Below are 13,704 nucleotides of genomic sequence, written 5' to 3' on the forward strand. Positions count from 1 at the left end.
TTGATATGATTTTCGGGCATGTGACTTTTTTGATCGCTTTTTATTTTGTTTTTTGGGACGCAGAATTTACAAAAACCAGCGTTTCATGAATTTCTTTTGGGTGGTGCGTTTACGCTGTTCCAGGTGCAGTAAAATTTATAAGGCGGTTTTATTCTTCGGGTCAGTACGGTTACAGCGATCCCTCATTTAGGTCGTTTTTTTATGTTTTGGCGCTTTTATGCAATGAAAACAATTTTATATAAAAAATAATTATGTTTGCATCACTTTATTCTGCGAGCTATAACTTTTTTATTTTTTCGCTAATGATGCTGTGTGGTGGCTTGTTTTTTGCGGGACAAGATGATGTTTTCAGCGGTACCATGGATATTTATATGAGTCTTTTTGATTGCGCGTTATTACACTTTTTGTTCGGCGGTATGATAATAAATCATTATTTTTTGCTTCGTTTTTTATTTTTATTTTTTAAGGGGTTTGCTAAAGGGGTTAACTAATGGGACAGTTTTATAGGGCAGATTGTTACGGACGCGGCGATACCAAATACGTGTACTTTTATTTATTTTTTTATTTCCAAAAAATGAATTTATTGGGGAATTTTTTTTTTTTAATTTATTTAGCGATTTTTTAAAATTGTTTTTACACTTTTTTTTTTTACTTTATTACAATGTCCCAGGGGGACATAACTGTCCTGTGACAGATCGCTGATCTGTCACATCACAGATCACTGTGACAGATCAGCGATCTGTCACAGGCAGTGCAGAAGGCTTCCTCATGCCTGCACTTTGCAGGCACTGAGGAAGCCAGCTTCCTGAAGGCCCCCAGAGGTCCCCGCTGCCATATTGGATCCGGGGACCTGCAGGAAAGGAGCCCCCCGCAGAAGCGCTGCACATTGCGCTGCCGTGGGGGGCTCAGGGAAGCACGGAGGGAGCCCCCTCCCTGCCGATGCTTCCCTTTAACCTCCGGTACACCGCGATCGTGTTTGATCGCGGTGTGCAAGGGGTTAACGTGTCGGGGGCAGTCCGTGACCACCCCTGACACATTGTGCCGGGTGTTAGCTGTGATAATCAGCTGACACCCTGCCACGATCAGCGGCGCTCACCACGTGGGCGCCGCTGATCGCTGTGACATAATATTCCGTCCATGGAAATTAGGTCCAGGGTCACATGGACGGAATATTATGTCCATTGTAGGTAAGGGGTTAAGGACCAGTTGCCATGAACTATTTACAGTCATAAGTTAAAGTTTGGGCATCCCTATTAATGTTAACCTTTTTTCTTTATAACAATTTTGGTTTTTGCAACAGCTATTTCAGTTTTATATATCTAATAACTGATGGACTCGGTTATATTTTTGGATTCAAATGAGGTTTAATGTACTAACAGAAAATGTGCAATCTGCATTTAAACAAAATTTGAACGGTGCAAAAGTATGGGCACCCTTATCATTTTCTTGATTTGAACACTCCTAACTACTTTTTACTGACTTCCTGAAGCACTAAATTGGTTTTGTAACCTCATAGAGCTTTGAACTTCATAGACAGGTGTATCAAATCATGAGAAAAGGTATTTAAGGTGGCCACTTGCAAGTAGTTCTCCTATTTGATTCTCCTATGAAGAGTGGCATCATGGGCTCCTCAAAACAACTCTCAAATGATCTGAAAACAAAGATTATTCAACATAGCTTTTCAGGGGAAGGATACAAAAAGTTGTCTCAGAGATTTAACCTGTCAGTTTCCACTGTGAGGAACATAGTAAGGAAATGGAAGAACACAGGTACAGTTCTTGTTAAGCCCAGAAGTGGCAGGCCAAGAAAAATATCAGAAAGGCAGAGAAGAAGAATGGTGAGAACAGTCAAGGACAATCCACAGACCACCTCCAAAGACCTGCAGCATCATCTTGCTGCAGATGGTGTCACTGTGCATCGGTCAACAATACAGAGCACTTTGCACAAGGAGAAGCTGTATGGGAGAGTGATGCGAAAGAAGCCGTTTGTGCAAGCACGCCACAAACAGAGTAGCCTGAGGTATGCAAAAGCACATTTGGACAAGCCAGTTACATTTTGGAAGAAGTTCCTGTGGACTGATGAAACAAAGATTAAGTTGTTTGGTCATACAAAAAGGCGTTATGCATGGAGGCTAAAAAACACAGCATTCCAAGAAAAACACTTGCTACCCACAGTAAAGTTTGGTGGAGGTTCAATAATACTTTGGGGCGGTGTGGCCAATGCCGGCACCGGGAATCTTGTTAAAGTTGAGGGTCGCATGGCTTCAACTCAGTATCAGCAGATTCTTGACAATAATGTGCAAGAATCAGTGGCGAAGTTGAAGTTGTGCAGGGAATGGATATTTCAGCAAGACAATGATCCAAAACACCACTCCAAATCTACTCAGGCATTCATGCAGAGGAACAATTACAATGTTCTGGAATGGCCATCCCAGTCCCCAGACCTGAATATCATTGAACATCTGTGGGATGATTTGAAGCGGGCTGTCCATGCATGGCGACCATCAAACTTAACTGAACTGGAACTGTTTTGTAAACAGGAATGGTCACAAATACCTTCATCCAGGATCCAGGAACTGATTAATAGCTACAGGAAGCGACTAGAGGCTGTTATTTTTGCAAAAGGAGGATCTACGAAATATTAATGTCACTTTTATGTTGAGGTGCCCATACTTTTGCACCGGTCAAAATTTGTTTAAATGCAGATTGCACATTTTCTGTTAGTGCAATAAACCTCATTTGAATCCAGAAATATAACTGAGTCCATCAGTTATTAGCTATAAGAAACTGAAATAGCTGTTGCAAAAATGAAAATTGTTATAAAGAAAAAAGGTTAACATTAATAGGGGTGCCCAAACTTTAACGTATGACTGCATTATCAGTGACCTTTTAGGTCTTTCCTGTACAGAAGCCGAATACTAGGCGTGTGGGATTCTTCCTGTCCCCAGTGACACTGAACTGGGTCTGCACAGAGCGGTGACATGTACACACAGCCTGGGCACCAATAAGTGCCTGACTAATGAAGCATTAGCATATTATTAACATTATCTGCGCTTTTAATCTCAAACTGATTGCAGCCACTCAGGCTAAATGAACAGGAGGTTTATTTAAAGGGATGGAGGGAGGGAGAGAGGAAATGAAGAAATGATCTCCTTGCAATCAGATTAAATTAACTTTGAGTCACTTCTTACAGACCTCCTCATCAATGAGCCTGCAATACAGGCTTCACTGAGCCCTGGATCATAGCGGAAAATACATTGTCATCCTCAATCATCGCCTGAATGGTGTCGAGTTTCAGCGAGATGCAGATCTTGCATAACCAAATAGAACCCGACAACACTCAAGCTCCTCTTCCATAGTCACACAATACGCTTGCGAAGAAATGGATTTCAGTACCATTCTAAATAAATGATTGCAAGTTGTGTATAAACAGCGCTACTAGTGTAATGAATGAAATATATCGATTGCACGGAAAAGTGTCTTTAGACCAAACAAAGGTAGGCTAGGGCTATCTATATATCTTGTCCTAAACTCTAACTGTTTTTCCTTTAATAGCTTTGCTCTTTGCTAAAACTATCCAGAAATATATGCATGAAGATTATCCGCATATAAAAAAAATGGAATTTTGTGATATTCTGTCAAGAGATGACTATGCTTTATTTATCTATGTGTCTAAGTCCATCTAGTGGTTATGATATGTATTGCAGATCGTTAAACAGTTTGTCCCATGAATAAAGTTAAGGGCCCATTCACACTCCAATTGCAGTGCACAGATGTTTCCTTACCTGTCTTTATTTACTGTTGGCTTTACATATCCTGAGATGTTTGCTTCAAGATTATTAGCATTTTAAAAAGAAAAATGGGTTTGTGATTTTTTGTCAAAAAAATGGCTATGCTACAAGTGTCTAAGTCCACCTAGTCATTATATGTATTGTAGCTTGCTAAAGGGGTTTGTCCCACAAACAAAGTACATTTAAATTAAGTGATCTTTGAATAATAATAAATTCCACAATTGGATGTTTTATAAAAAAAAAAAATGTTCCTGTGCTGAGATAATCTTATAAAAGTGCACCCGCTGTTTTTTGCTGATCATGGGGCAACCTATTAAGGGCTTTGCTAGCATGCTATGTTGTTGACCTTGGCTAGTATGAAGTTTGATTATGTGATGTATACAGCTAGCAAATGCCTGTAATTTATACTACTGAGCAGTCATGTAAGATTGGATGTAAGTGGATATAAATCTGCGGTGCCAATGGTCCAGCACGTAGTAGGAGACCCAAGTAGTGATAAGTTATGGATATACGTAGGCAACTCATTCAACAATGGTCCTCATTAATGATATGACCAAGGTGCAATGTCATTGTGTGAAAAAAATGAAAGTGAAAAAAGTGTCAAAAGAAATTATTTATTTTTACATTTACTGTACATAAATTGCAAGGAAAAAAGGAAGAAGAAAAAAGAAGGGGTAAAATGAGATAAAAATGTGAAGGAATAGTAGTGCAGAAAAAAGAAAGATTACATGAAAAGGACAGACATGGAGTAGCATCTGCTGATGTGTGGTGAATGTGTGTGACATGGACAAACAGATGTATATTGATATGAGCCAATGAGTAAATGAAAAAGGAAGAAAAAGGAAAGAAGAAAGGGAGAAAAAAAAGGAGAAGAAAAAATCTAAAAAGAGTGGGGGTGAGGGGAAAAATGAGATAAAAGGGGGGAGGAGTATAAAGAAAAAAAGTTTTCTCTCCCTTTTTCCTGCTTGCCTTTTTTTTTTTTGTTCTTTCTGGCCACGCTTTTCAGAAAATATGGTTTGCAATTCGCCTGCATGAATTCAACAAAATGGTGGCTGATGAGGTCGGCAAACGGTAAAAAAATTTGAAAACGTATTTTGCCGCTCACCTGTCCTGCCTGACAATCTTGCAGCCAACTGTCTTGTCCTCTGCACCTTTTGTTTTCTCTTTTTCCCATTGTGCGGATTCTCTTTGGGATCTGTACCCCAGGCCTGGTTTTGTGGCGGGACCAGACCTTAAATGGTACTATGCACAGTGCCATTATGGCAAACGTCATGGCGTCATGACATCACAAGGTTATGATGTGCTTTGTACAAGTGATGTCAGAGTAAAGAGGGCCAAAAAGAATGTGCGCGACAGTGGAAAAAGAAAACAAGAAGCTCAAAGGATCTGACGGTAGGCTGCTGGTGGCGGGACAGTTGAGTAGTAATTTTTTTTTTACAATATACATTTATTATGCTTCAGGATGAGACCATAATAAAAACATTCAATTAATAGAAAACAACCTAGCTATGAATTGAATTTCCCAGTAAAATCTGCTTGCCTTGCCAAATTTGAATCTTAGTAGATCCTCTCATCTCTGTTGCTATATTATGACTGTGTGGCTTTACAATAATGGGTTTATTCTATTGGATGTATTATGGCACTCAATAAAAACCTTCACAATTTTGGATTTAAACAGAATTTCGGTAGAAAAAAGCCTTGGAATGCCCGTGTATGCGATCAGAGGTATAAAGTGTACAGCTGGGTACCATAGAAATCGATGTGTGCCACATTACATTACAACTGAAGTTTTAGGAATCTGTAATATACAGCCATATGTATGAGCCCTTATAAGTATTTATGCTGTCTATTTTTCTACCATTATCATTTCTTACTTACCAATTGCTCTTCCAGGTGTGTCTCACATGCGGATCATGAATATTATGCTTGTCCGCTTGCTCATCCAGGAAATCAAACATATATTTTATGGCAAGAGGAAGAGCACTGCCTCTGTGTGCTGTGCTAAATATGGTTTCAAACAAGTCATCCACAAACTTCTGTAATGTGCCCTGTTAATAATATAGAATGAAAGACAGAAATAAGACATATAATAAATTATCAAGTGTTCCAGTCTGTTTTTTTAAATGTAATATAAACAGCAATACATAAAAGTATAATACATAAAAGTGACACATGGATATGATAGGTAGTGCTTATAGTAGGCATAATAGAAAATAAAATGGTCATTAGGGAAACTCTCCAGATACATTTTGAAACAGCTGAATTTTTACATGCAATTCTGCAATGGACCAAGATGAGTAAAATAAAGAATAAAAGAAACAGAAACCAAATCTTTTTCATATCTACCCCATCTTCATTTTACTTTTATGTGTGTTCTACTGTGTACTTTAGTTGATGTACATTATGAGTTTCATGGTAGCTTGGTTCTGATGCAAACAACGTAGGATAATGTTTGCCTGCGGAGAAACATAAGTGTGTCTGCTATGAAACAAAAAAAACGAAAATAAAATCATGTACTGGTGAAAATGGTAATCCAACTGTTTTATGAAGATGAAAACTAATTCTTACGAGCGGCAAAGGAATAAATTTAATCAAAGTGGATTTTGACAACACCTGCTTGTGTTATGCAAGATTTAGGGATATGAATATTCTAGTTCGGAAGACACCTGCACTTGGTGAATTCCTTTTGCATACCATTCAGCAAGCCACACAAATAACTAATATACTGGAAAATGGATAGAAGAATGGATTTTAGATCGGTCCCGTATGCAAATTTCACAGATCTAAGTAGTTAAGTACCGTATTTTTCGCTTTATAAGACGCACTTTTGTTCCCCCAAATTTGGGGGGAAAGTAGGAGGTGCGTCTTATAATCCGAATATACGGGGGAGGGGGGTGTATATATATATATATACTGCAGGGTCCAGGGGAGGTGGGGGCAGCTTTGGAGCGGTGCTGTGAGCTGGTAAAAGCTGCCAGAGGGAGCCTTTGATCTCCTGCTCCCGCTCATATAATATGCACTGCCGCTGTCCATCACCATGGTGCTGAAACCGCACCACGGTGACTGGCTGGGGGAGCGGCGCATATTATAGCTGCCTGCGCCCTCCTTTGATCGCACATGATCCCCTGTGTTAGATATCGCCCCCATGCTGCTGCCCATAGTAAAATAAAAAACTCTTTCCTTACCTCCTCCAGCGCTGATCTCCCAGTGTCTCGGCTGCCGCTGTCATCAGGCACGCAGACATCATAGCACTCTGCTGTGCTGATCACATGACCGGCACTGAGAACCAGGAAGTGGAGGAGGAGCTCAACCACACTGAGGGAGACACGAGGAGGGACAGCGCTGAGAAGGTAAGGAAAGAGTTTATTTTACTAAAAGCAGCAGCATGGAGGCGATATCTAACACAGGGGGCCGTGTGTCAGCCACAGGGGGCCAGTGTGCCAGCCACAGGGGGCCGTGTGTCAGCCACAGGGGGCCAGTGTGTCAGCCACAGGGGGCCAGTGTGCCAGCCACAGTGGGCCAGTGTGTAAGCCACAGGGGGCCAGTGTGCCAGCCACAGGGGGCTGTGTGTCAGCCACAGGGGGCCAGTGTGCCAGCCACAGGGGGCCGTGTGTCAGCCACAGGGGGCCGTGTTTCAGCCACAGGGGGCCGTGTTTCAGCCACAGGGGGCCGTGTTTCAGCCACAGGGGGCCGTGTGCCAGCCACAGGGGGCCGTGTGTCAGCCACAGGGGGCCAGTGTGTCAGCCACAGGGGGCCAGTGTGCCAGCCACAGGGGGCCAGTGTGCCAGCCACAGGGGGCCGTGTGTCAGCCACAGGGGGCCAGTGTGCCAGCCACAGGGGGCCGTGTGTCAGCCACAGGGGGCCAGTGTGCCAGCCACAGGGGGCCGTGTGTCAGCCACAGGGGGCCATGTTTCAGCCACAGGGGGCCGTGTTTCAGCCACAGGGGGCCGTGTTTCAGCCACAGGGGGCCGTGTGCCACCCACAGGGGGCCGTGTGTCAGCCACAGGGGGCCAGTGTGTCAGCCACAGGGGGCCAGTGTGCCAGCCACAGGGGGCCGTGTGTCAGCCACAGGGGGCCATGTGTCAGCCACAGGGGGCCCGTGTGCCAGCACAAGGGGGCTATATTCAATATAAGGTGGCCATATCCAGATTAAGGGGGCTAATTTTAGGATGGGGGGGCTATGAGGGACATATACCCTATATGATTTGTTAGACGGACACTGGCATTATAAGACGGACCCCATTTATTAAAAAATTCTCTATTCCTTCACCACATTTGGGGGTGCGTCTTATAATCAGGTGCGTCTTATAAAGCGAAAAATACGGTAGTTCAGGGAGCAGTGCATTACATAGGTAGGGAATAAAGTAAGAAAGATATAGGCTGCAATTTGGATGTACTATATATACTGCATGTATATGTGTGTGTATTTATTAGAAACTAGAATGTCATCAAAAAGTTAATTTAATTCAGTTCGTCAATACAAAAGTGAAACTCATATATTATATAGGCTCATTACAAACAGAGTGATCTATTGTTTATTTCTGCTTATGTTGATGATTATGGATTACAGCCAATGAAAACCCAAAAGTCATTATCTCACTAAATAAAAAAAATAATTAAAATACTTGAAAAGGCTTCGTAAGGCTAGTTTCACACTTGCTTTTTTTTGCAGCGCGTTTTTCCCGCAAAAAAACGCATTGAAAAAACGCATACAAAAGCATACAACTGCTGCGTTTTTTTCAAGCATTTTTATGAGCATGCATGAAAAAAACGCAGCGTTTTTATGCGTTTGTATGCGTTTTTAGTGCGTTTTTACCGCGTTTGCGTTTTTTCCCAACATTAGGTGGCCCCTCACACTAACCCAAACCATGACTTTACTAACCCTAACCCTGACCCTAACCCTAACCCTATCCCTGACCCTAACCCTAACCCTAACCCTGACCCTAACCCTTAACCAAATCATACTTAACCCTAACCCAAACCCTAAACCCTAACTAACCCTAACCCTAACCCTAACCCTGACCCTAACCCTAACCCTAACCCTAACCCTGACCCTAACCCTAACCCTGACCCTAACCCTAACCCTAACCCTAACCCTGACCCTAACCCTTAACCAAATCATACTTAACCCTAACCCAAACCCTAAACCCTAACTAACCCTAACCCTAACCCTGACCCTAACCCTAACCCTAACCCTGACCCTAACCCTAACCCTGACCCTAACCCTTAACAAAACCATACTTAACCCTAACCCTGACCCTAACCCTTAACCAAATCATACTTAACCCTAACCCAAACCCTAAACCCTAACTAACCCTAACCCTAACCCTAACCCTGACCCTAACCCTAACCCTAACCCTAACCCTGACCCTAACCCTTAACCAAACCATACTTAACCCTAATCCTGACCCTAACCCTGACCCTAACCCTTAACAAAACCATACTTAACCCTAACCCTGACCCTAACCCTAACCCTAACCCTGACCCTAACCCTAACCCTGACCCTAACCCTTAACCAAACCATACTTAACCCTAATCCTGGCCCTAACCCTGACCCTAACCCTTAACAAAACCATACTTAACCCTAACCCTGACCCTAACCCTAACCCTAACCCTAACCCTAACCCTGACCCTAACCCTAACCCTAACCCTAACCCTGACCCTAACCCTTAACCAAACCATACTTAACCCTAATCCTGACCCTAACCCTGACCCTAACCCTTAACAAAACCATACTTAACCCTAACCCTGACCCTAACCCTAACCCTAACCCTAACCCTGACCCTAACCCTAACCCTAACCCTAACCCTGACCCTAACCCTTAACCAAACCATACTTAACCCTAATCCTGACCCTAACCCTGACCCTAACCCTTAACCAAACCATACTTAACCCTAACCCTGACCCAAACCCCAACCCTAACCCTGACCCTGACCCTAACCCTAACCCTAAACCCCCTTAACTAACCCTAACTCTAACCCAAACCCCTAAATTCCATGGTTAAAAAAAAAAACACATATGCAAAAAAACGCATACATGAGCATGCCAGTGCGCACATATGCGCATCCATAGGCTATAATGGCCATTTTTAGCGCAAAACGTGCGCATATGTGCGCATGCGCTTTTTTGCAGGGCCAAAAAATGCAACATGCTGCGTCTGGAAAATACAAACGCACACCCCAAAAAAACGCAGCGCATGAAAATCGCATACATGCGCTTACAAGCGCGCAGGTATGCGCACCCATGTTAAATATAGGGGAAAAAACGCATGCGCACATATGCGTTTTTTTCCAGCGCTAAAAAACGCAAATGTGAAACCAGCCTTAGCATTTAAAAAGGTCCCTTAGTCTGTTTAAGTAGGCTCCACAATCATGAGGAAGACTGCTGACTTGACAGATGTCCAGAAGGCAGTCATTGACACACTCCACAAGGATGGTAAGCCACAAAAGGTCATTACTAAAGGATCTGGCTGTTCACAAAGTGCTGTATCCAAGAATATTAATGGAAAGTTGAGTGGAAGGAAAAAGTGTAGCAGAAAAAGGTGCACAAGCAACCAGGATAACCACAGCCTTAAAAGGATTGTTAAGAAAAGGCCATTCAAAATTTTTGGGGGAGATTCATAAGGAGTGGACTGCTGCTGAAGTCACTGCTTTAAGAGCCACTACACACAGACGTATCCAGGACATGGGATACAAGTGTCGCATTCCTTGTGTCAAGCCACTCATGATCAATAAATAATGCCAGAAGTGCCTTACTTGGGCCAAGGAGAAAAAGAACTGTTGCTCAGTGGTCCAAGGTGTTGTTTTCATATGAAAGTAAATTTTGCATTTCATTTGGAAATCAACATCTCAGAGTCTGGAGGAAGAGTGGAGAGGCACACAATCCAAACTGCTTAAGGTCTAGTGTGATGTTTCCGCAATCAGTGATGGTTTGGGGAGCCATGTCATCTGCTGGTGTAGGTCCACTGTGTTTTATCAAGACCAAAGTCAGTGTAGCCGTCTACCAGGAAATTTTAGAGCATTTCATGCTCCACTCTGCCGACAAGCTTTTTAGAGATGGAAATTTCATTCCCCAGCAGGAATTGACACCTGTCCACACTGCCAAAAGTACCAATACCTGGTTTACAAACAACAGTATGACTGTGCTTGATTGGCCAGGAAACTCGTCTGACCTTAACCCCATAGAGAATCTATAGGGTATTGTCAAGAGGAAGATGAGAGACACCAGACCCAACAATGCAGTCAAGCTGAAGGCTGGTATTAAGGCAACCTGGGCTTCCATAACACCTCAGCAGTGCCACAGGCTGATCACCTCCCTGCCACGCCAAATTGATGCAGCAATTGATGCAAAAGGACCCCTGAGCAAGTATTGAGTGCATTTACTGAACACACATTTCAGTAGGCCAACACTTCATATTTTAAAATCTTTTTTCAAGCTGGTGTTATAAAGTATTCTAATTTACTGAGATAATGTCTTTTTGGTTTTCAATGTCTGTAAGCCATAATCATCAACATTAACAGAAATAAACACGTGAAATAGATCACTCTGCTTGTAATTACTCTATATAATATATGAGCTTCACATTTGGTATTGAAGAACTGAAATAAATTAACTTTTTGATATTCTAATTTTGTGAGAAGCACCTGCATGTCATGGATTACAAGCCAAATACATAAAAAAGTTTTCCAAAGTAAAATTCTACTGTGTGATCATTGCCTTAAAGGGAGCCGATAATGTCCAATAAGTAAGAGAGGTGCTTGTAAACACAGCCGGCTGCAGGAGCAGGTTGTCAGTCAGTGCTGCAATATGCTCTCAGCCGCCATTCTGAGTGCTGTGAGCTGTGATCCGGGCAAGCCTGCATGACTGAAAGCTGGAGGCTCCCAGGAGAAATAAAGTTAGTTTTTGCCTGGGTAGCACACTTTCATTACTGCAGACAGACACCTTCATAACGCTATAAACCTGCCGATTAACCTTATATCTGCAGGTTGAAAGGAATCTGTCAGCAGGTTTTTGCTATGTAATCTGAAGACAGCAGGAGATAGAGGCTGAAACTCAGAATTCAGGGATGTGTCACTTGCACTGTTGCTTCCTAACTGTGAAGGATTTATCACTAAGAAAATAACATTGCTGGACTACATTAGTCCAGCAACTGCCCCTCCTGTGATAAACACCTCACTGCCTATGGACTTTGTACACAGAGAGCCTGGTGTGGGCAAGGTTAGCTTTCTCAGCTCTGCTTCTAATTAAATCTAAAAGCTCTGATTGTGTCTGAACTGCTGCACCCAGTAATCTAAGTGATACATCATTGGATTCAGCTTCTCTATCCCTATATCATGCTGCTCTCAGATGTGGCAACAAAAAAGTACCGACAATTTCCCTTTAATAGAGTTACCAGACATGACAGGTTCCCTTTAAGATTTCTAGTGCCTTTCTTTACTCTCATGACTCTATAACAGCATATTCAGCAGCATGCCTGAATTCAGCCTAGAGTCATTCAGCGTCCTTCAGGTTTCCTCTACAAACTCATGGCTATGACATGGCATTGCCATTTGGTTACTTTGTACTGAACACAAAATATAAAGCTGCATGGAAGAAAAGTATTTCGGTATTTGTGAGTCAATATACATACTTTTACTGGAGCATGGGGGATCTGACCTCTGCTTCTGAAATTCACTGACTTAATCAATTACAATATCTACCAATTGACATACATATAATTAATAATCCCCAACATGGCACTGCAAATACTAAAGCTTGAAGAGACATTCTTATTGTGGGTGGTAAACAATTAAAACAAAGAGAGCAGTTAAAGAAAAATAATATTATGTAAATAATTCAGCAGTACTAACTGACTTTGTTTTGCTTATTAGTTTTACTTGTTTTTTGCATCATTATTTTGCAGGGCACATATGATGCATGTATGTCCGGAAAAATTGGTTTTAAAGTTTACACTAGGACAACATTGCTCTATCTATTCATACAGTAACTAAGGTTGGTCTATGCAGACTTTGCTTACAACAGGAAATAAGTTTTATAGTTTTATAAAAACTTTTTTTTATAACTTAGTTGTACATTCCAACTTTTATTGAGTTCATACTTTTAGCATAAATGACCCACTTGATGCAGAAGCCCCATTGTTCAGCACCATACTGTGCAGCTTCCCTTGAATAAGCTTTTTAAGTCTGATTCTTTTTAAAGATACCTCTAATAAGGTCTTTATAATAATGAAACGTTACAAAGAAGGCTTCCTCCTATGCAGTGTCTACTGTACTCAGTTCTGAGCTGAAAGAATAATGTGAGGAGGAGTGGCTGCCATGAATACAAGTTGCTGGCATTTAATAAATGAGAAGTCAACAGTGTAAAGTTATTGAGCTGTCATGCAATCATTCTCCATGAAGAAATTCTTGCAGGGAAAGACAACGCATTCTCCAAAAGATGCCGTTTACTTGTCTGACAGCTTTGAGTGCTTTATAAAAGGTCTGTCCCTGTCATTCACTATTTTGTGTTATTACTTTGCAATGATGAATACTGAACTTCTTTCCTCTTGGTTTCATTTTTTTTTGCACACTAAGACTTAGCAAAAGGCAAACCAAAGTATATAGTAACAGAATGTAACCGAAATTGGAAAGCAAGAAGCATTGTAAGTTTGTTCAACACATAAATAACCTTCAATCCTGGCATTGTCACCGTAGGAAAAAACAGGGTGTTCACAATAAAGATATTGCACGTCTAGTATGCGATGAACAGAGGATATACAGTAGAACCTGTCCAGCCATGGACACAGGAGAAGGAAAGCCACATAGGATATATGCACACAACGTCTTTCTCTTCCACCTAGACCCGCTCAAAAAGGGATAAAATATTTTAAAAAGACTACACATATGCACAGCAATGTCAAAACAACTTGCTGTGCA

The 13,704-nt window shown here is 41.8% G+C and overlaps 1 protein-coding gene across 1 annotated transcript in view; it reads right to left on the bottom strand.

Moving 5' to 3' along the window:
• Window positions 1-13,704, bottom strand: part of PLXNA4 (plexin A4) — a 1,025,959-nt gene that overhangs the window by 24,186 nt on the left and 988,069 nt on the right. The window contains exon 29 of the mRNA XM_073559904.1: window positions 5,669-5,838. Within this exon, the coding sequence (XP_073416005.1) occupies window positions 5,669-5,838 (170 nt within the window). The remainder of the gene's footprint in view (window positions 1-5,668; window positions 5,839-13,704) is intronic.

The sequence above is a fragment of the Dendrobates tinctorius genome, unplaced genomic scaffold (assembly GCF_039654945.1).
Source record: "Dendrobates tinctorius isolate UK_male_01 unplaced genomic scaffold, ASM3965494v1 ptg000281l, whole genome shotgun sequence".
Classification (NCBI taxonomy): Eukaryota; Metazoa; Chordata; class Amphibia; order Anura; family Dendrobatidae; genus Dendrobates; species Dendrobates tinctorius.